Source organism: Panthera pardus, unplaced genomic scaffold (genome assembly GCF_024362965.1).
Source record: "Panthera pardus isolate Hobbes unplaced genomic scaffold, ASM2436296v1 HiC_scaffold_24, whole genome shotgun sequence".
Classification (NCBI taxonomy): domain Eukaryota; kingdom Metazoa; phylum Chordata; class Mammalia; order Carnivora; family Felidae; genus Panthera; species Panthera pardus.
Window position 1 is genome coordinate 106,799,899 of NW_026526810.1, and position 23,795 is coordinate 106,823,693.

The 23,795-nt window shown below is 45.4% G+C and overlaps 1 protein-coding gene across 3 annotated transcripts in view; it reads right to left on the reverse strand.

Moving 5' to 3' along the window:
- Positions 1-7,263: 7,263 nt before the first annotated feature.
- Positions 7,264-23,795, reverse strand: part of DCAF5 (DDB1 and CUL4 associated factor 5) — a 105,843-nt gene continuing 89,311 nt past the window's right edge. For all 3 annotated transcript variants that reach the window (XM_019451422.2, XM_019451419.2, XM_053889532.1), the window contains exons 8-9: positions 18,700-18,827; positions 7,264-11,897 (exon numbers count right to left, since the gene is read on the reverse strand). In XM_019451422.2, the coding sequence (XP_019306967.1) occupies positions 10,128-11,897; positions 18,700-18,827 (1,898 nt within the window). In that variant the 3' untranslated portion in view covers positions 7,264-10,127. The remainder of the gene's footprint in view (positions 11,898-18,699; positions 18,828-23,795) is intronic.

Genomic DNA, 23,795 nt, shown 5'->3' on the forward strand with positions numbered 1-23,795 from the left:
TGAAAAAAGACATGATTAGGAGGACAGGCCTCCTTCCTTATCCAAAGCCTCCTGCATGCTGGACATTGTGTGAGGTGCTTTCCATGTACTTTCACTAACCCACACAACAAATAGCACCACAAGGGAAGACTCTGCTCAACTTTGTGTATGAAGAAATTGAGGTTCAAAAGCGTTAAGTGACCTGGCCCATGTCACAAGGGAAAGTTTACCTAAGTCTCTCTAGCCCTGCTTTGTACTTCCCCAGGCTAGTTTGGACCCCCACTTTCCACCCCACCCGGGCCCTCATTTCTCCCTGACTCACTACTTCTGCTATTCTAAGGTGACTGGGCTTTGACTCAGAGCATTAGGGAAGGAGGTTTCTTGGCACCAGGAGAGGGGACACAGGGCTCAGGAGACAGTTTACAGATGGAATAAGCTTGTTAGTTCCCTCTCTGCTGGAACTGAGGGGAAGCAGCAGCTGGAGAGAAATGCCCAGAAGTGGGCAGGAAAGAGCAAAGGAGGGTCTGGTCACGAGAAAGCAGGGTCGACGCAGAAGCTGCTTCTCAGTCCAGCTCTCTGACCCCACGGCCCCTCAAAGAGGGCCCCACAGTGTGCCCTTGAGGGAGGTAGATTGAACAGCAGAAGCAGCCTGGGAAACTGGGCAGCTAAGCCACTCCGAGGGCTTAAAGTCACACTAGGGACTGAGAGGAAGAAAGTCCCTGTGACTGTGGGGCTCGGCAGGTGTCACAGATTTGTGCTGGCCTCAGGTTTTCCCTCCACATCCCCTACTTCCCCCCACCCACTATGCAGGCTCCCAAGCCTGGCTGGTCATGGGGCTGGCAGCCCTGTCAGAAAAGGGGAAAGGAAGGAAGACTGGGTAGGGAAATGTGCAGAGCTCTGGGGACAGAACCCATGGTATACTCAGCATGCGGGCAGGGAGAGAATAGAGGAGGAGAGCCGTGGAGCTCAAATGCCTCCCTTTCTGGACTGGGCATTCCACCTGTTGGAGCTTGTGGGGCTGTGGTGTATGGCTGAGCAGGTACACGGCTGTGCGTCCCACAGTTCCAGGAGGTGCCAGCCATGCAGACCACGGTGAATGGCAGCCCTCAGGGATAGGCACGCCACAGGTTGCAGAAGCCTAGGGATAGTCTTGCCCTCGGGTGCCTGGAGATAATCTTGAGGCTTCCTATCATTCCAAATCTTAAAGGTGGGAACCTTGGAGCTTGAGCACCGTCCAGGAATTGAAGAGGCCATCACCTATTGTGAGGTCAGGTGATCCTGGCTAGGGCCTGGCCAGCCTTCCTTTTTTTTTTTTTTTTTTTTTTTTTTGAAGATTTTAAGTAATCTCTACCCCCAGCATGGGGCTTGAAACTCACAACTCCGGGGCGCCTGGGTGGCTCTGTCGGTTAAGCAGCCGACTTCGGCTCAAGTCATGATCTCGTGCTCTGTGAGTTCGAGCCCCGCGTCGGGCTCTGTGCTGACAGCTCAGAGCCTGGAGCCTGTTTCAGATTCTGTGTCTCCCTCTCTCTGACCCTCCCCCATTCATGCTCTGTCTCTGTCTCAAAAATAAATAAATGTTAAAAAAAAAATTAAAAAAAAAAAAAGAAACTCACAATCCCGAGATCAAGAGTTGCCTTTTCTACAGACGGAGCCAGGCAGGTGCCCCAAAGATCCCCTTCCTGACTGCCAAGGCCTTGTCCCTCGCCCCACAGGCACCAAAGGCTGATATGGCAGTCTTTGATCTATCACTGCATCAGCAATCACAGGAGCCAATTTCAATTCAATTAAAAACAAAATCTAAATGATCTCACTGTACACAAATAAGCTGATCACCTTGAATGATGCCAGAGCTTGGCCTTACAGGCCTGCTACTCCAATCACTCAAGTCTGTATCAGAAGTGTGACTTCTTTCCAAAGGAAACCCCCAGGCCTCACCTTGGTCCTCTGCCTTTTCATGTTCCTGTCCCTCCTCCTGGCTCCCCCTTGCCCCTGTTGTCCAGTGCACCAACATCAGGATCAGCCCAGCCAACCCTCCTCTTCCCTTTCTACCGACTGGAATCCAAGAACTTGCTTTTTACCAAAAGAGGTAAAAGCAGTGTAGATGTTCAGGCAGGGGGTCCAAACCCCACGCCTCAGGGACATCTCAAGCATACCTGCTGGTCTGAGGAGGAAGGAAGGTTGCTGACTGGACCTCAAATCGGGAGGAGAGAGAAGTCAGTGGGTCAGATGGAGCTGCTGACTGGACTCAACTGGCCTCACAAGGAATACCCTGATTCAACAGGAGCCCATGCCTGGGACATCCTCATGGGTCTCCCCACGGAAGCACAAGCTGGGGGAGCTGCAGGATTTGGACACTGGCCTGAGCAGAAGGACACACTTGCCCTCGTGCCACCCCTTGCCCCACAGTCGGACAGACTTGGGATGAGGCCGAGTCTCCAGCAGCTGTTCTGGCCTTCCCCAGGAAGGCCAAGCCTGACAGCTCCTGCCCAGGAAATTCCAGTCCAGGCAGCTGCTTGAGGAACAAAATGCAGGAGTTCCCTTTGGGCAGGAGAGTTTAAAACTGGAATAAAGAGAAAGGGATCAGAGCTGTAAGCTGCTTCTCCCAGCTTGTTTTCAAAGAAAAAAAATCTCACCAGAACCCAACAGCTAAGAAGAACACAGTGATTTGAACCCGTCTTCCTGGGCCTGCAGCTGGGCAGATACCATTTAAAATTTGTTCCATCCTCTTCGGTCCTGGCATGCTAACAATTCGAAATGGTCTGCTTCCATTCTTCAGTCCCTGCATACCTCAAACCTCAGCTGCTACCTTCTGGTCCCTTTTATCTTTTTTTCCGGTCACCCAGCCTGTTTGCTGCTCGTCTCTGAAAGTCTTCCAAGGGATTTATCGACATCTCCAGGGGCTGAAACATCAGGAAGGCATTCATAATACAGGAGGGGTCAGAGTTGCTGAACAGTGCAGGGACAGATCACGTTAGTCTAAGGGACCGTGTGTCGATTTTCTGGGTGGTGAGTGTGGTCCAAGCTAGGCTGACCTGGTTTTTCCTTTGCACAAGGCTCTTCTCTCTTTGCCCTGCTTCCTTGCCAGCCATTTTCAATCCCTGCTGCTGCTGCATACTATAATCGGAGCCTGGAGTCACGCTGGGTGAGGGTGAGGAGATCAAGGTGAGCTCCTCCGCCCAAACACAAACCCACATTGGGAGCAGCAAGATGTGAGGAGAGTACTAGCCTCAGAGACCAGGCCAAGCCATTTTACCCCTAACATGAGGGGATTGAAACGGATGATGTAGCTGACCACCCCCCACCTCTTTCAGGATCAGGTCAAAAATGCTACTTTGGGCCCAAACACTCCCAGTCTCCCCAACCCTTGCTCTGGCTTCTCTTCCAGCAAACGTGTTCCATTTGAAAAGCTTTTTCTCCCAAGTATAATTCCACTGCCTCTTTCCACCAGCAATTCAAAACCCTCCTGTCTCATGTTTCTCTGCCTGTCCTTTCCAAGTGCCATGCACGTGCTCTTAGATCTCTATTCCAGATCTGCCCTGAGGGGTGGGTGGGCTGGGACTGAACTCTGACCCTTTTGCCCCCTGGCCTAATGAGACCACTGTTGGTTTTGCTATGGCTTAGCTTCTTCTTGAATCAGATGTTATAGAATATTACACACACACACACACACACACACACACACACACACACACACACACGCATGCACGCACGAAACAATCTTGCGTGGAAAACTCTGATCAAAACTTTTCCTTGGCACAAACACAGAGCATTTCCATGCCTTGCCACTTTCCTGATCTTCTGGGGCTGGTCTAAAGCCAGATTGGGGAATTTCAGCTCTGAAGGCCAGAGAGAAGTTTGCTGTCCCAGCTCCTGAGGTCTGGGTCATCTCCAGCACCACCAAACTAAGACTACAGTTTAATGAAATCTGCCACTCCTTCCCTGCCTCCTGCAGACTTGCTGTCCTAAGCAAGGAAATGTGAGGCCCCAGCCAGGCCTGCCCTTTTTCTTAAGCTCTCAGCTCACAGCCTTTAGATAGCTGGCTTCCTAAATTGCAGGTGATGTCCAAGGCCCTAGACTCTGCTTTAGGCAGGTCCACTATAACGGGGATAATGTATTCTTTTCCTATGGCTTCAGATTAAGGTTTGCTAATAAACAGTAAATTCTTTCTCTGAGGGAGAACTTACTTTCCATATTCCTTGGCATACCTCATTCAAAAAAGCCTTCTAGGTGGCATACACGTTATTAACAATAAGCAATGAAAGAGGATGTGTTAATGATAGCAACCATTTTAGTGCTTTGTATATATCTGGCACTGTCCTAAGCTATATATATATATATATATATATATATATATATATATATATATATATATATAATTTTTTTTTTTTTTTTTGTGTTTATTTTTGAGAGAGAAAGAGACAGTGTGAGCAGGCGAGGGGCAGAGAGAGAGGGAGACAGAAAATCCAGAGCAGGCTCCAGGCTCTGAGCTGTCAGCACAGAGCTCAACATGGGGCTCAAACTTGCGAACCGCGAGATCATGACCTGAGCCGAAGTCGGCCGGTTAACCGACTGAACCACCCAGGCACCCCCTAAGCTATATTTATATCTATGCTCACTTAACCCTCTAACAATGTGCTGAAATAGCCACTCTCTCCCCTTTTACAGATAAGGAGCTTCAGGCTCTGAGCAGTTGTACACTTGCCAAAGATCCTGCTCACCAATTGGTTCTGGTAGACACTATAGGGATGCCTCAGGAAGGAGAACTCCACAGAACGGGATCTAGAGGGCCCGTGGCATTGAAGGAACCCAATTTTAGAGCTGAGAGGGATCTATATTTCACAGTTTCCAAGAGTTTGTGTGACTTGCCTAAGCCTCATGCAGCTACTCCACTTAAGAACTAGTATAGGGGGCACCTGGGTGGCTCAGTTGGTTAAGCAGCCGACTGTGGCTCAGGTCATGATCTCGCGGTCCGTGAGTTCGAGCCCCGCGTCGGGCTCTGTGCTGACAGCTCAGAGCCTGGAGCCTGCTTCAGATTCTGTGTCTCCCTCTCTCTCTGCCCCTCCCCTGTTCATGCTCTGTCTCTGTCTCAAAAATAAATAAACGTTAAAAAAAAAAAAAAAAGAACTAGTATAGAATCCACTTATTTTGCTAGTCACAGGTCTCTCTTAGGAGGAAAAGAAAAGAAGTAAGGTTTAACAATTTAAGGTAGGGTCTTAGAGAGACTAGAAATGTTAGAAAACATTGACATGAAAAGAAAGTAAGAAATGGTGGTGGGGGTAGGCCTCAAATATCATCATTAACCAGTCTAGAACTGGTCAAGGGGATGTTTGTTACCCTATAAAAACCTATGCAATCTCCAGTAGCCACACACTCATCTGGTTTTTTGGGCATGCTTAAGTGTGTTGGTGTTCAGGTCATTATACGATCAGTATTTCATGGAATGAATGCATTCTTGCAAAGAGAATTTCTCCCAAACCAATCCTGCATGTTTATGGACTTCCATTATATTCTTATTTATTTTTTAACATTTTTAAGTAATCTTTTACGCCCTATGTGGGGCCCAAACTGATGACCCTAATATGGAGTCACACGTTCCACCAACTGAGCCAGCAGGACTCCCCTTGACTTTCATTTGAAATGAAGCAATTTACTTGGGGATTCTGGGGAATCTTGATAACCAAGTGTTTTAGAGGCCAGTCCATGACATGTTCAGTGCTAGTTCTGTGGATCTGGAAAGCTGCTGAACTCACCTAGCATTCATTTCTTCCCTTGCAGTCTTCCCTCGACCACAAAAACGTCTCATGCCTAAGGATCCTGGGTTGGCACCCAGATATCTTGGTGGTTTATTGCCTTTCTCCAGCCTTGGTGGGGGTACTAACAAATCCAGCTAGAAAGAGACTTGGAAGCTAGCATTCTATACTTCAACTGGAACATTCCATTAGCTCATGGCTTTGGGTTCCAGAAAGGAGCTCGTTTCCCAACTTCAGTAATTTTAAATACTAGATATCCCATTTCCTTACAATGGGACTGTCTTGTCAACAAGCCCCAAAGGACCCTTCTGCACAGCTCAAGGTAACCCCATTGAGGGGATGGAGTGGAGCAACCCTGCAGCTGGTCTCTTGCCATGTCATTGCTGGCCCCAGGGAAGTTCATCTTTGCCTCTGAGCCTCCGTTCTTTTTTTTTTTTTAAATGCTTACTTATTTTTGAGAGAGACCGACAGAGTGTGCGTGGGGGAGGGGTAGAGAGAGGGAGACACAGAATCCAAAGCAGGCTCCAGGCTCTGAGCTGTTAAGATAGAGCCCGACGAGGGGCTCTAACTCTTGAACTGCCACATCATGACCTGAGCCGAAGTCAGACTCTTAACAGACTGAGCCACCCAGGCGTCCCTCTCAGCCTCCAGTTCTGAGAACCATCTTACCACCTTTGCACTGAGAGTGAATTGCAATTAGTGTGCACATGGTTCAGATTTCTTTTTACAGTTTTCTTCTGTTACATGTGAAATAATTCAAAATTACTTCCAAGCCACCTGAATTCATGTTCTTTCATTCTGGTATGAGTGCTCAAGCACAAATGAGCACTTAGACTGAAATATCCCACCTGAGAGAACTGCACAGGTTGTCCAAAGCCATTATCTTGCTGCTGTAGGCAAGTCTGGACTCATGGAGCCTCACTTCACCTTAGTGTTTCAACCCTGGCCCACTGCCTTGCTTAGGTCGTAAGAGGTGGATGGCCTTCCTTTAGAAGTGTCTATCTTCCTCACAAGAGTCTTGGTTGGCAAGAATTTTTCAGTTAACTAAAAACGGCAGCTTTACAGGCAAGATATGGAAGGTCTTTTCTTCTTCTTCTTCTTCTTTTTTTTTTAAAGGAAAACGCTTGCAAAGCATGCCTGAAACAGGGCAGGAAAAGCAACTTGTTATTCGGAAACATCAAAAACTCTTTTGGGGTCGTTCGTAATGTTACTTCACTGCATCACTCCCTCCGTTCCAGCCAATAAAAGGGTTAATTCCAGGATCTCACTATTCTTGAGTCCACGCAAGCCTGCTAAAGGAGACCAAGTAGATACCTCCTCCTACCCTACATTTTATTGTCCAGATGTGACCTTTGTCCCATACCTAGAAGTGGCAATGACCATTGGCATGGATGTAGAGTACCACAGTTTTTCTTCTAGTCTTCAGAGTGGCTTTGAATTGAGTTTCAACTAGGCGAGAATTAAAACAGGAAAGAAATGAAGGATCGGGGGTGTCTAAGCAACCAAGTCTTCCCTGGAAGAGAAGAGGAAGCCGTGAGAAGTGAATAATAGGTTTATTTGCATATACACAAGAGAAGAGCTAGCGTTGCTGGGAGTCACAAGAGGAGGGGCTTGTGAGGAGGTAAGGCTTCAGCAGAGGAAGGCACCTTGACAAACAAGGGATTCCTGGCTTAGTAAATCAAGCACAGTTGCAACCTTCTTTTGCCCCAAGCCAACTACTCATTTACTGCTGTCCTAGAGACACAGGAATTACTTACAAAACCAGGCAGAAAATAAAGTGGAAAGAAACGGTTTTACCTCTCTGGACCAGCCACTTAAAAAATTTATATACAGGATACAGGAAAAAAAACAAAACAAAACATAAGAGGCACTTTCAAATAGTTCTTAATCTAATCAGTGCCGTCTGTCCTGCTAGTAAAAATACCATCATGAAAGACTTTGGGGATCAAATGTGCCTCCAAAGTTGGGGCCTCAGTTCACAAGGATTCTGGAAGTGGTTCCTGCCAGGTTTCCAGGCCTACGATCACAAGACAGGAGATTTCTGGAAGTGAGAGTGGAGTGGCTATGGAGATAAGCATTTCTCAGCCTGTTCCAGTGAGTGTCTTGTGGGCTTATCTCCTAGCAAGTGGAATCTGGGGTGCTGGGAAGAGTCTCTCCCAAGGATAGGAGACATCCTTGCTAAAAATGATCTTTCTTGAACACTAAAATTGAACCAGAATGAACTTTGACTTCTCTTTTGAGAACTCAAATGAAATTAAGGCTTTTTACATGAAAGACCAAGTTCTGCATTTGGAAACAATAACCACCAAGTGGCTGTTTCCCAAGGGAACTTAACTTCTTTTCCTCTAGGAACAGTGGATTGTCCTAAGAGAAATCAGAAGAGGCTACCTACTTGATTAGGTAAAACAAAAAGATTAGGGAGGCTGACTAGGAAGGGGAAGAGAAACACACACTGAGTGATGATATCTTTTTTTTGTATATAAAGGATTAAAAAATTCCAATTTAATAAATTTTGGAAAAGCAAATGTAAAATGACTTGGGCTTATAAAACCAGAATTTACAATTATCTGCGAATAGTCAAAGACAAATCATAGAACCATTTTCATTACAAATCCAAAGTAATTCTAATAGTTACAGAATCACTTTCCCACTCCCCCCCCCCCCCACCGCCCCCGTGAGATTACAGTTGTTAAATTGTAAGCATCTCCACTGCTACTCATAGTCCCTCATCTCCTTCTCCTAAGACAGTGTTTTCATACCCAAGTCACATCACACATACCAGGCACGTCTTTCCTTTCACAAAGCTTAGCCAGATGATATCTCCTTTTGGCTGAGATCAACAACCTTCCTTTTATAAATAATCCTTCTTCCCCCAGCGCCTAAATTCATCCAAGTCTTCATCCTCCACATGGTCCCAGTCCCAGTAGGACGGGCCCTTCTCTAAAAGGAACACTGGATCAGTCACACATTCGGTCCTCTCTACGCCAATGCTGGCCGCGCCCCAAGTGGTCTAGCACATTTGCACCCAAGAAAAGTTAGTGTGCCTCTTTCCCTCTCTTCCTCATTTCTTGCCACGATTCTGCTTTTTCATGACATCTGTGCTGACGAGATATCTGGTCATCCCTAGGTCTTCCTGCTTTGTGTAACTATGACCAAGTGACTGTAAGGATGGACCACTGTGATGCTGAAAATCTCTTGGTCTTTCCCCCTCTCGGTGAAATGCAGTCTCTGCCAGGAGCCAGGAGCCTTAAACCAGAGACTCTTCTCTGCCTCCTAACACACCAACTCAACAGGAATCGGTTATTTAAGAGATGCCTACTGCTCTGCAAGATCTAGTCAGAACACCACAGCCTCTGCTAGTTGCAAGCCCGGGGAAGATGCCAGTTTCCTTCAATTCTGACCAAGCATTTTGGGTTGAATTAAAAGAACATGGCACCACACTCTGCTCTTCACTACACTTCTTCATGAACATACCTATGACATCTGCTTAAATCGTCTGAGCACCAAGCTCTTCAGAGCTGCCTTTTCCCCCTCCCTTCATCACAGAGGGCCAAGGAAGTGCCCGCTGGCCTCAAGAGCTCCTCTTAGGAAGTAGTACCTAACTGGTTAAAGCAGTCCCCCATAACTAGTTCTAGTTCATGGCCTCCATACAGAGTGTGGCCCAGCACTGCTCAATTTGCCATGGGTGAAGTTGACCAGGAATCTACGTTCTCTGGAATCTGATCTCAAGTGCTAACCTCCCATTAGCATTAAATACAGTTCACTTTTAGTGTGTCCACATTAAATGCTCAATGAAGAAGTGCTACTGAGAGAAAACATGGAAGGAAAGTTTCCTTCAGAAAGGAACCATGTGTTCCTTCCAGCATGGAAGGCTTGTTTCCATTCTCCCCTTCATTTTTTCAGCATAAATCCACAACTCATTGGCAGGGCAGTCAGATTCAGCAGGCACTCACCATTAAGACCAGAACACTGACAGCATGTAAACAAGGTGAGATGGCAAAAGATACAGATCCATTGATCCTTCCCGATGGAGAACCAAAAGAAAAGCCTCGGAGACAATGAGCTCACACGTGCCGGTGAACACACACAAGAACAAGTCAAATGTCTCAACAAGGATTTACTTTAACAAAACGCACAGGTACGCGATGCTCAAGTCTTACTAGAAAGGAGTCACTTGGATTTCCCCCCCACCTCTCCTTACACAGCACAAGCCAGTGACCAGCTAAACATTCAGACCCATTATTGAATAGAAGGGAGCAGCATCAGACACAAAATCTCAGGCCCTGGTTTTATGTGCCTTTAATACTTTTTTTCCTTTTCTCTGCGTTCACTAAACAGGATTAAAAATTTTCTTTGTAAAGCTACTTTTCATAGCTTTTTGTTTTCCCTTTGTATTTATCATGTTTTTAATTTCTTCTCTGAGGAGGAATTCTCTGAATCTGTATCTTCCAATTCGATTCGGTGCCTTTTGAGGCCACTGTGGCCGTGAACAGCCCTACTGCTGTCTGTGTCTGGGGGGTCAGTGGGGTCCTCTCTCGTTCCAGCACTGGGGGTCTCACAGGCCATTTCAGACCCACAACAATCTTTGTGTAGGAGCGTCCCTGTCAGGGACAAGTTATCATGGTCAGTGTCCGAATGTCCTGGGGAAGAGCAGGCCACTGCCTCCAGCTCCCCGAAGTTCTGCCCATTGTTGTGGGGATGAGGGGGGCGGGGGTGTAAGCGTCCATTGTTGTGGTTGGCACAGATGGTTTCGGGGCTCCGCTCCTCACTGTCATCAGACTGGGTCCTGGGGCAGCTGCCAGACCCACTGCTGAGAGTGGAGCCAGATGCCTTGGGGACAGGAGGAGAGGGCGGCTCCTCAGCCCGGCTGCTTAGGGCCTTGCTCAGGGCCTTTCCATTGAGCTTCTTGGTTTCGAAAGAATGTTCTACAGAGCTACCATTGTTAGTGTCCTGTGAGGTATCTTCTGGCGCCTCTGCCCAAGGGTGGCTGCTGTGCTCATGGCCTGAGCCATTGCTGGGATTTCTAGCAGAAGTCCCTTCTTTAAAAGCATCCTTGCTGCGACCTTCAGGGGGCAGGTCCTGGTTCCTCTGGGCTATGGTCATGCTTAGACAGGCTTCCTTACTGGAAGAAGGGGCTGGGTTATCCTTGTGGCTGGTTCCGGCCCTCCCTTCGTCGGCCTCCCCAGCCACGAGGGAGCTCTCTCCATCTTTGTTATTTGAGTAGGAGATATAGGAGTAGCGGAGCCACTTGTAAGCCTTATAAATTTTTCGTTCAACCGACTCTATGTCGGAGGTTGGCGATGCTCGGCTCGGCTGAATCTCCAGGGTGGAAGTGCCCCGTTCAGGGGAGGACGTCGGGGAGGAGGAGAGGTCATCCACTTTGATCTGGGGGTAATCGTAGTTGTCTTCTCCAATGTAGGTGTTGGAGGGCTTGCTCGCAGGGGTGGGCCTCTCTTCCCGGGGTGTCTTCTGTCGGCGCCGCATGGCGTTCCGCTGCCGCGTGGAGGTTCGGCGCTCGTTCAGCTCCTCCTGGTCCTCAGAGCTGCTGGAGCTGCTGGAGCTGCTGGACTCGTCTTCAGGGCTGGGAGACCGCGGCCGGGGGAAGAGATCTGTGTCCAGCTCAACCTCGCAGGCGTTCTCCTCGGAGTCGGACTCGTTGGAGAGGGCCAGGAGGCGTTTGTCCTGGTAGCGCCGCAGGGCAGACAGGCGCTGCTGGCGAGAGGCTGCGTCCTCGCACGTGGGCGGCGGTGGAGGCGACGCCACCGCGTTGGTGGTGGTGACCCGCAGGGGCCCCAGATGGAAGGCGCTGTCGGCATTCTCGTCCACCGTGGGTGGAGGGGAACGGGGCAGCGAGGCTGAGGACTCTGAGTCAGTGTAGCCTGAGCGTTCGCTGACCCCAGCGTGCAGCTGGAGTATAGTGCTCTCACTGAGGTCGCTGTCCGAGTCAGAGCTCCAGCCCTCGATCTCTCGGCGCACCAATGAGTCAAAGAAGGCCATCATCCGGGGGTCTTCCTGCACGGACTGGTTGGCATAGTCGTGTGACAGGCCACTCCCGCTGTTCAGCACAAGGCTGATGTATTCTTCGTGGGTATAGAGGCAGCGGGAATCATCCTCAATCCGTCCGTCTAGGTCTCCTGTACATCCTGGCTGCTTGTATGGGCTCCAGATCTGCACAGAAGGCAAAAACAAAACCAAGGAGGCCTGATTGGGAGGTACTCTAAAGCTGGTAGTGATAAAGAACACTAAGGCAGAGTTTCTCCGGACCCTCCCCTGTCATTTAGCCAGGATTTGCTAACCAGTTTTAAAAACGTATTCTTTACCAGACCGGATTATGTGGGCCACACATGAAAACCCAGGCTTCTAGAGTCCGATGTTGGAAAAAGCATCGTCTAGGACACGGCATCAGCCTAGTGTCGGGAAAGCGAAGTCCCATCTCTAGGCGCAGCACAGTGACACGCCATCTCCCCTACAGCGCCCCCTCTCCTTTAGCTTCCTGTGTTAGTAGCGTGGAAATTACAACAACCCCCTCCATAATCTTGAAGGGCAGGGGAAGACTTGAAGATTGGCCAACGTGCTCAAAACTCTCAGAAGACTGAAACTGTGCACAGGGAGGTGCCACTTTTCCAAAGTGGAAACAGACCCAGCAGTCAGTCCTCCGTGGTAGTTAGTATTTCAGCCTATAACTCCACTTCTCCCCAACTGCAACATTTCTATTTTTAACTAATGGGAATTGCTTGTGGAGCTTGATAAGAATAGCCAACTGCCTACACTGCAGTTCCCTCTTGGACATGCAGGCATCAGTTACCCGGGAAACTGGGTTCTCTTAACCAGGTTGCTGCTGGCCTGCTCCCCAACTCTTCTGTTAGCTAAAGGAATGGGTAGGACACACACCCCAAGACCGGAGACCCACCCTTTAACAGCCTCCACTCTATCACCAGAGATACAGGCTGACAACCAGAGGATCTAGGCAGAGCTAGGTAGGACTCAAACTCAGGTGTGCCTGACTGCAAAGGCCCAACTTTACAAGTGGAATAAGTTATGCAAAAATCCAGTTCAAGGTAATTAAGCTGTCACTGCAAATGAGAATGCTTAGCTTCACCTGACTGCCAGACTGGTCCATGGAGCAGCTCAAAGAAGCTCAGTTACATCAGCCGGTAGCCATGGCAACTCAGATGAAATTCCAGGCGATTTTCTTGCCTGACAGGCTGGTGTCTATCTTTAGGCACCCAACCCAGAAAACAGGGCTCTTCATTCTCTAACCTGGATCAAGACAATGCCTTTGCTTCCCCAAAGCTATCCAAGGACAAATTCACCTCCTTATGAGCACTTTCCTGAGGCCCAACCCTTCCCATGCTTAACTTGCAACTTCTGGGAGGCAGAATCTCTTTGGAGGATCCCCAGTTCAAAAGGGGCTAGAAAAACCTAAATTAGCTCTTTTCACCAATTCTTACTTTAGATTTATTCTTCTTTTGACTTTGTTCCCTGCCCACAACTCCTCAGGCGTTCTCCCGTCTCCATCTTCATTATGTGACCCAGGGGAGGTTTAAGTAGTGGTTCTCACACCCCAAAGTGCGCAAGAATCACCTGAAGAGTCATAACAGTGTTGACTCCTGAGTCCCACCCGTAGAGATTCTGATTCACTACATCACGACTGGGTACCAGGGCTCTGCATTTTTAACAAGGGGAGACCAACATTTAAGAAACACTAGTATACGGTTAGAAAATAGTGGAGGGGCACATGTGTGGCTCAGTCTGTTAAGCATCTGACTCTTGATTTCGGCTCAGGTCATGATCTCATGGTTCATGAGTTTGAGCTCTACATCGGGCTCTGTTGCTGACAGGGCAGAGCCTACTTGGGATTCTCTCTCCCCCTCTCTCTCTGCGCCACCCCCACTCTCTCTCTCAAAAATAAATATAGAAAAAAAATTTATTTTTGAGAGAGCACAAGTGGGGGGAGCAGAGAGAGGGGGACAGAGGATGCAAAGCAGGCTCCATGCTGACAGCAGCGAGCCTGATGTGGGGCTCAAACTCCCAAACCGTGAGATCATGACTTGAGCTGAAGTCAGACGCTCAACTGACTGAGCCATGCAGGCACCCCCCAAAAAAAACTTAAAAAAAAAAAAAGTTTAAGTAGCAGAAAATAAAGGATTTTTCTGAGGAGATTCTCAAATTCTTTGTGAGACCCAGAGTTTGGGAAACATTCAGATATGGCCTTCAACAACAGGCTCAAGCTACGAATGACTATCTCTGCAAACAAATGTCCAAGGGAAAAGTTTGGTGGCTTAGGAAGGAAACTGGAGGGATTCCAAAGGCAAAGTCCTTAGGACTTTTTGGGGCCTCATTCTATATTCTGGGCCAGATCTCTTACTTTCTCAGTTTAAAAATGGTGAAATGTTACTAACCATGTTATCTAATATAAAGATGAATCTATATGTGCATCACAGAAACACAGAATTTGTTAACAGAAGTACAAAATATTGAAGGTGGGATGCTGGTCCAACTATCCAACAAACCAGTTTCTAGGTTCTTTCTGATCTATTACCCAGCCTCCTATTTCTTCCTTCAGGAATGAAAATCATTAACACTGAAAGTCAGCTTTTATTTGGGCTCTGGAATGTATTAAGCTGAGGTAGACTTTCATTCCTGAAGCTTAGAGTAATGGAACAAACCACTGGATCAGGAGACAGGAGACTTGAGTGTGGGTTCCCACTCAATTCCTAGTTAGCTGGTTAACCTTGGATAAAGCTCAACCCCCTGATCTAAACAGTGAATTAGATGGGTCTTATCCAATCCTAGGATTCAGAGCAAAACAAAACCATCATGCCAGACAGCCAGTTTTCAGTCCTCAAGGGACTTGTAGCACAGAGCTGCTGGGGCTGACAGAAGGGGTAGGAACCCCAGCTCTGTGGCCTCACATAGCCTGGGCAAATGACTTCACTCTCGAAAGTCTCTTTTCTCATCTGTAGAAATGAAAATGACAAAATGACATAACCTATACCACAGCACAACAAAACATGGTGCTTTCTCTTTCACTTGGCAGCTGAACACCTTAACTAGAAAGTCTCAGACCCATCCTCAAAGAGACTTTTGAACATCAGAAGGACTGACCGTCGCTATTATCTTAGTCCTCATCCTTAAAATGTCAGTTTCAAATATTTGTGAAAGTGGTTATTTCTTTCCACTGAAACAACTCAGAAGTAAAGCAACGAAAACACAACTTCTTTTAAAAATTTTTTTTTAATCTTTATTTTTGAGAGTGAGAGAGAGACAGAGCATGAGCAGGGGAAGGGCAGAGACAGAGGGGGAGACACAGAATCTGAAGCCGGCTCCAGGCTCTGAGCTGTCAACACAGAGCTCGATGTGGGGCTCGAACTCAAGGACCACGAGATCATGACCTGAGCTGAGGTCGGATGCTTAACCGACTGAGCCACCCAGGTGCCCCCAAAACACAACTTCCTGTTGCTAACATGTTAAATGTGGCTAGATATGACTCCTCTAGGGGCAAGGTTCATGAGAAAAGGAGGGATGAGCAGGTTCTTCTCCAAGCCCAGTGAAAAGTTTAGTTCAAGAGACTGCTGAGGGTAGGGCCCTGCGGTGGCTCAGTCCATTAAGCATCTGAGTCTTGATTTCGGCTCAGGTCATGATCACACAGTTCATGAATTCAAGCCCCACGTCAGGTTCTGTGCTGAAAGTGTGGAGCCTGCTTGGGATTCTTTCTCCCCCCCTCTCTCTCTGCCCTTCCCCTCCTCATTCTCTCTCCCTCAAAATAAATAAACATTAAAAAAAAAAAGGCTGCTGAGGAAAAAGATGCAGTTCAATTCTTATTTAAACATCATCAAAATGGAAAACAATTAAGTAGCAAGTGTTCTGATCTACATAGGTGACCATGACAAGCCTGACGTAGCAGTTCTAAGCCTTCTTCTCTTTGTGATATTGTACTAAATTAAGAAATTTGTCAGGGGTGCCCGGGTGGCTCAGTCAGTTAAGCGTCCGACTTCGGCTCAGATCAGGATCTCATGGTTCCTTGGTTTGAGCCCCATGTTAGGCTCTGTGCTGATAGCTCAGAGCCTGGAGCTTGCTTCGGATTCTGTGTCTCCCTCTCTTTTTGCCTCTCTCCTGCTCATGCTTGGTCTCTCTCTCTCTCAAAAACAAATGATAAACATTAAAAAAATTAAAAAAAAAAAAAAAAGAAATTTGTCCATCTACCAAGAAAATCTATACAGACAGAGACCTAAAATTGCTACTCAAGGGTTCTCCACACTCTCTAATCTGGCTTCCAAGACCTTCTGGGCCCATCTCTTGCTAACCTTCCTGCCTTATATCTTAGATCTCTCTTCTTGTGCACTTCATTTTGGCCAAACAGGATCATTTTCTGAACAGGTCCTACACTTCACTGTTTCTGAGTATTATTTCTTAGTATAATGCCTGGAACACTGTAGGTGATCAATAAATATTTACTGATTCAATGAAATAATTAACTACCCATTCCCTCTACTTAGAATGTTCCTGGTATCTTATTCTTCTTCCTTTTACAGTCTTTATTCTTCAAAATCTAGTTCAAATATTGCCTGCCTGAGGTTACCACAGACGGGAAAACTCTCTTTCCCCCAGAGCATTTTGTTTATATCTCTTATGTAGGTATTGCATTTTTTCATTATCTTTACTTCTTGTCTCTCCTACTGGGTCATCAATTCCTGGGGGACCTGCGTTACCTTTTTTTTCCTTTATGTTCCCCATAGGCCCTAGCACAAATGGCATACACAGGTATATCATAAATGTCACAAGTATCATAATTGAATAAATGAATACTGGTCTTTGAGGGAAAAAAATGTCAGCATTTGTCCTATCTTGCCCCTCTGTGTTTAAATACAAAACAAACCCCCTTGTTTGCTCAGTGTGGACATTCAGGGAGTTAGAAAACTGTTATGGGTGAGAAGAGGTTGGCCCTGACAGCAGGGATTCTACTCTGAGTTAAAAAGGCAGCAGTAAAGGACAAGGGAGAAGGTGAAGTGGAGAGAAAAAAGAGCTCAGACTGGGCTAAAACATTATGCTCTTGGGGCCATTGGTCCTCTCAGAAATAGCAAGCAGGAAAGTGACACTTATTAAAATAGTCAGAAATTGTCAGGCACAGGTAATTCACAAGGCACTCCTGGATGGCAAGTCACTGTTAGCATCCTTACTTGACAGATGGGAAACAGACTCAAATAACTATTCAAGGGCACCAGTTGTGTTGACTTAAGGTTTCAAATGGCTAATCAGGCCTCTTGGTAGGGCAGCATTCAGACCCCATGGGAACCTGGAAGCAGTGAGTTCCATAGTTAAGTCTGGATAACCTCCCAGAGAAAACATTTTCTTCTCTTTCTCCTCTGAGAACTTGGCTAGTTTCCAAACATGACCTTTAGGGTAAGGCCTCCAGTTGACTAAACAATAAATGGGGAGACTAAGTACAGAAGCATCCCAGAGTACATAGCCAAACAGGAATCTCTCTTCTAAAGGAGATGTCCAAGCTGGGCTCTGAGAAAGAGAATGACGTCACCAGGCCGAGAGAGGACATGCTACTGTGCCAACCCATTAGTCATCGGCCAAAGGAGAAGAGAAAGCAATTCAAGGGACAGAGCCAACTCCACAACTGCTCAGTGAAGGACTCTTAAGATGACCACCTCTAGCAGGGGCCTCTGGCTGCCTGCTGCCTTCCACCAGCATGGGAGTGTGACAGGACATTGGGAAGAACAAGAAACAGGGCTCTATCCTAACTACCGCTAATCAGCTGTGTAATTAACCCCAGATGGGTAGTTTATCATTTAAATCTCATCATCTATAAAAAGAAAAAGTCCATAAAAATGATCCAGAAGTCCTGCTCCAGGTCTGTGGAAAAATATGTGCAATCATGAAAGTCAGTCCTGATCCATAGGACCAACAAAACTTAAATAAAGGAAGTTGGATTAAGGATAAATAAAAATACGACCCATACTCCAACATTACATTTCTGACAACTTCCCTTGCTCAGATATAACTTGAATAGTTAAAGAAAAAGAAAAGGAAAGGGAAAAAGGGAGGGAGGGAGGGAGGGAGGGAGGAAAAAAGGAAGGAAGGAGGAAAGAAGAGAAGAAAATGAAAACTGGTTTTCAATGTCATTTTAGGATAAAATATGAGGAGTTTTATCTTTTGGGGGGATTATCATCCATCCTTACTTAAAAATCAAGTTATCAATGAGTCCTGAAGAATTTATCATTTGCCTCAAACCTTCATTTTCTCCAATGTGGAAAAGGGTTACTAACTACTGGAATGTGAGTGATGTCCTTCTGTGGACACAGGCCAGGCTTGGTCTCTTGGTTGCAGGTTCCAAATACATTCCTTGGCTGGGTTCAGTTCATTGAGTCGATGTGCAACTAATGCAAGTGTTTAGCTTCAATCACAGCCACATGCAGTGGTTTTTGATATGTTCTGAGACAATTTAGCTATGGTTCTGGCAGTCACTTAGTTATGTCTGTGCCATATTAGCATAGCAATTAATGCAAAGTGCACCCGAGTAACTGAGGGGACAGTGGCTTCCAGATGAGGCTTGGAAAACAGAACTCATCAGACTCCAGATCAAAAGCTATTGGCAACGTAGTGGCATACAAATGGCATCTAGTTTCAAAGCCTGGTGACTATTTTTAAAAGAGGTCCTGAAAGGAGGGTTTTAAACCACTCTTTTTAATATCAATTTTTCAGTATTCTGTAGCATGTGAAAATAATCGAGAGGTTTTTAAAAGTAATCTGTGCCCAACGTGGGGCTTGAACTCACAAACCCAAGATCAAAAGTCGTATGCTCTACTGACTGAGCCAGCCAAGTGCCCCAAAATAATTGAGAATTTTGATAGACCTTTAGTATGTTTAGATATGAGGTCCTATATATATTGTTCTAGTTTCTTCCCATTACGAATTGTAATAATTTGTTTAAAACAGTTAGAAGGGAAAGATGCCTCACCTTGATAATCTTTTCTACGCCAGAAGAGCAGATCATGTAGGTGTGAGGGTTAAATCGGACCTGGTTAACAATAGACCGATGCCCTTTCAGCACCATGAAGGCTCCGTTGACCACCCTACCAATGCCACCTGGGAAGACAGAAGGAAACAAAAATCAAATGATGAAATGGAGCAAAGTAAAGAGGTTCCAGTAATGGCAGACAAACAGTTCTGAACTGGAGCCAAGATTTTTTATTAACTATGCCACCAGCAGAATGCTTAATCTTACAGATAAAGTTGCTATGGAAAGAGGGAAGATGAAACATTCTCTCAGCATATGTGCTCTTACCAAGAGCCTTTATTTAGCCTGTAAGCATTGCCCACGCCCACCCCCTGCAATTCCATTGTCAATGAAGCCACAGGCACTTAAAACATTTCTCAAGTTTTTGATCCCCAAGATAGAACCCAAGTGTTACCTTAGAAAAGGCCAGTCATGAGCAAAATGAGACTGAACTACTTGGGAACAGTTAGGCAGCTGAGCCAGGGACATGCAGAACCAGAAGCATATAATTACTTAAATGCACAGAAAAATCTCTCATCTACTTGCCCTCAATTTCTATGATGAAGGTAGCAAACAAAACAAACATATGAAAACCACGGGGAAAATAATGGAAAAAATCCTTTTATTACCCTGATAATGGGGAGAGTTAGGGATAAAGAAAGGAGATCTGGGCCACTTCCCTAATAGGAAGGGCCCAAGTACTAAGAATGTGAATTAGAGTAAGGGCCTTAAAACCGTCACATATGTATTAAAATCAAGAGGCCACTAATAGAAAGCTGTATTTTAAGGACCGTCCTGTAGGCTTTCTTCTTCAGTGACTGAGAAAAGCACCAGAGGCCTGGAACATATAACACAGATGAAGATGTCATCATTTATACACTTGAAATAATCTCAAAGGTTCAACTTCACTGGTAAGGGCATCACACACAACATACACATCCATGTTCTGAACAAGGTCGCTTCTGAGCAACCATCAACAGCTTAGTACACGTAAGCCAACCTGTGTCCCCAGCCAACTGGCAAAATGTGATGCGTTCAGACACAAACAAATAAGTATCTGTTTATCTAAGCAATGAATACCATCTTAGCCCCTACCAGGAGCTTGGCACCACTAGGGCACAAAGTATCAATCAGTAGGCAGTCTTGGCTTCACATACCTCCACCCCACTCCCAACTCCACCTTGTTTAAACATTCATTCCAGACATTTCTCATCTCAGTGTCCTAGAGGGACAATGACTAGGAACAATATCCCTTCTCCAGACATAATCTGGTTCTGGAGAAGGTGTCTTCTTCTGCTTTTGGCCTCCTGACACAATTCCTCTTGTGACTCATGGAAGATATCCCTCTTTATTGCCATGTACATATATATCTTTTTTATGACAGTGAGAGTTTTCAGACTGCATTGATCTGTTCCTTGGTAGTGCCCACTTAACTAGCACTAGGTGCTTATTCTACTTGGTAAGTGACAAAAACGTCCTTTGCCTAATTTTCCCACCATAGTTGACATTATTAATGTTTGAATTATCCAGGATGTATAATATACTTAAAGTTATCCATATCTCAACCCAACATCATCAAGTTTGCTAATAAACCTTGGAGAGTGACTAGACCATAGAATAAATGTGTTTTCATGGATCAGGAAAGGTTAAGCACTAAAGTAGGCTGCCATGATGGGAATCCCTAGGCAGCCTGAGTGTACTGGGTTCCTAGACTGGAGTGGGAGGAGGGGAAGGTAACTTGAGCCTAATCAAAATAAAAATAAACTTGAGAAAATTAAGGACAAGAGATCCATGGGAATCTAAACCAGTCGTCTCAACATAGGGATCTTACCACCCCCCAAAGATTTCCCTTGGATTTTTTTTTTTTTTTTTCTTAATATAAGGTTGATTCAAAAAGTAGCATTCCCATTCATGGTTTTCTTCTGAATTCTACTCATACCTGTGCTGGGGTAGTCACTTAGCAAAGAATCTTTGGGCTAAACCTAGTACTGATCTCTTATTTAATCCTACTGCCTCCAAGAAAAGTAATTTAAATGACTCAGAGAATGTGAGTGATTTCTTCCTAACCATACAGCTAGTAAATGGCAGAGTCAGGATATGAACCAGAGCCTGTTTGGCTGTAACACCCAATATCCTTTCCACTGTAACAGTGGCCTTTAAGAGATGAAAGGATTTGAATAGGGATGGAGTCTGAAGCTCATAAAATCTTTCTAAATCTTTCTGGCAGTTATCATATGGGTTGGTTTTTTTTTTTTTTTTTATAAGTCATCAACTTAAGAAAGGGGAAGGGGTAGACTCTATCCAATGGCATCCTGAGTACAAGCTCCACAGTATCACCACAAGACATTGCCAACACTGAATAGTTCACGAAAGTAGAACTGGCTCTCTTGTGTACCTAGAACTGGGGGCGCAATGCCTGAACCAAAAAGTACCTGCTTAGTAAGCACTTGTTGAATGGACAGTGTTTCAGGAGACGGCAATTCTAGAATAAATACCACCAAAGGAGGACAGATAGAGGATGTCATGTCTTAAAGAATCAACTACCACAGAACTAAATTTTATCAACCAAACTGATCTTAATCTGTTAAAGGTTATTTGGAATACAATTACAGTAACTTTTGGACTTGCAGAATAAGTGAAAGGGTACCCACATCTGTAAATTGAGACCATGGGAAAACTTTCTATTGCTCTTCCATGCTATGTGACCTCATCTGATTTCTCTTCTTGGCAGCAATTTTTTTAAGTTTATTTACTTATTTTGAGAGAAACACATATATCGCAAGTAGGGGAAGGGCAGAGAGAGAGGCAGACAGAATCCCAAGCAGGCTCCACACTCCTGACATGGGGGCTCAAACTCACAAACTGTAAGATCCTGACCTGAGCTGAAACCAAGAGTCAGATGCTTAACCGACTGAGCCACCCAGGCACGCCAGCAATTTTAATACAGATCTTCTCTCCTTCTTCCCACCCAAACTGATACCTAGGAAATCTGAAAAAGAGGAAATCCATAGAACCAAGAGACTGATGTAAAAACAGGTACAGGAAGAATTACGGCTGCCATGTGTTTAAGGTATCCAAGGCTGTGTACTCAAAATCAGAAAAATGAATGGGTTTCAGGGAGGTTCTCGATAGTCCTCCTGGTTTCCAGGTTTGAATGATTGAATATAGCTGATAGTATATAGTTAGATACAATGATTTTTAGAGAATAAATTTTTATCATTCCTGGAGATTTGTATAAATAAGATTTCTTCATTCTGAAATGGCTACGGTCAAGATGCTACTATCAGTAAAAACTTGGGGTCTCCCCTCTCCATTACCTAGCCAGACCATGCCCATCGATAGCAGGATCAAGTTGGCAGGAGTCAGGCAGGGAATATTTTTTTCTAAGAACTACATAATCTACACACTCTCCCTTCAGGATCATTTCTAAGACTGTGGTGACGGGACTGGTGAGGGTCAACCTCACCCCATGAGCTGAGTCAAGACCTAATCACTAATAATGGATACCAATGAAAAAGCACATACCCGGGAAGAGCCACCTTACTCATTTTTGAGCTGTCATTTGTTTATACACTTCTGTACAAACCAATGATCATTGTGCTGGGCCATCTGCTCTGTCTGGCCCAACCAAACATGTTGGCATCATTTTGTAGGTTTTTTTTTTGTTTGTTTTGTTTTGTTTTGTTTTTTTTTTTAAGTCAAGGCCAAAGTTGCTATATCTCCATCTTTCCTTTGGTTCAGAAGGGATGCCAGGGAGGTGAAGAAGGCTATAAATAGGCTTTACCTATTTTACTGCAAGAGTTTAGAAAAGAAAAGGAGTGGGCCTCTCATAAGATTCCAGTATCAGTAACTGACTATCTTAGCAAGATTCCAAGAAACACAAGGGACTCAGAGAAAATACCTTACTTAGAACCCTGATAAAGACCTTTCTAAAATGCCAAGGCCAAGCGTCCCTCCAGAGAAGACAAGGCGCTAAGTGTATAGGCCCTCATTCCCCCTTCCTTACCTATGCTCCTCTTCCTACAACATTCAGCCAGAGATTTGTCCCCTTAGGACTTTCAAGGGTCAGGACAACATTCCCATTTCTTGCCAACTTCAGTTACTTCTGTTTGTCAATTTTATTTGTTTCAACAAAATCCTCTAAGAATGACTATGCTTTCAACTCAAAAGGTAAAAGCAACCTGGTCAAGATTTCTTGATGCTTTAGTCTAACAGCAATTTATCAATCACATTGGGAAGAGGTCTTCAGTGGCACTTGGGGCTATAGAACAGGACACTTAAGTATTTTGTAATGAAGTAAATCCCAAATCAACCTGGATAAAATACCAGTATTAATTTTCTTGTCAGAGTTTTTGGATTTTTTCCCCCTTCTATTAATTAATGGGTAGGACAAACACTTTTGTGAGGATGGGAAGGAGAAACAATGGGTAACACTGAGATTAGGGAAGGTGAAGTGTGAAAGTGGTAGTGAGGAACCAGGAACAAAGACCAGATGACTGTAAGGGGCTGATGGAAGATAAGAAATTAAGATGGCAGGAGATAAATTTGCATTTCCAAGCAATAGAGTATTGACCCCCATGAACACAGTAAATATCTTTGATCTTCCAAGATTTATGCTGACATATCCAACATAGTAATAAGAGGATTGGACAGATAAGGACTCAACAGGGGCTCCTGGGTGGCTCAGTTGGTTAAGCTTCCGACTTCAGCTCAGGTCATAATCTCACGGTTCCTGGGTTTGAGCCCTGTGTCAGGCTCTGTGCTGACAGCTCAGAGCCTGGAGCCTGCTTCAGATTCTGTGTTTCCTTCTTTCTCTGCCCCTCCCCCACTTGCACTCTGTCTCTCAAAAATAAATAAAACGTTAAAAAAAAGGACCTAACAAATGGTTAAATTGAAACTAGTGGAGAATATTGTTTGCTTAAAAAATTTTTTTAGGTTTATTTATTTATTTTGAGAGAGAGCAAAAAAACACAGGCAGAGGAGGGGCAGAGAGAGAGAATCGGTTAAGCATCTGACTTCAGCTCAGGTCATGATCTCACGGTTCGTGAGTTTGAACC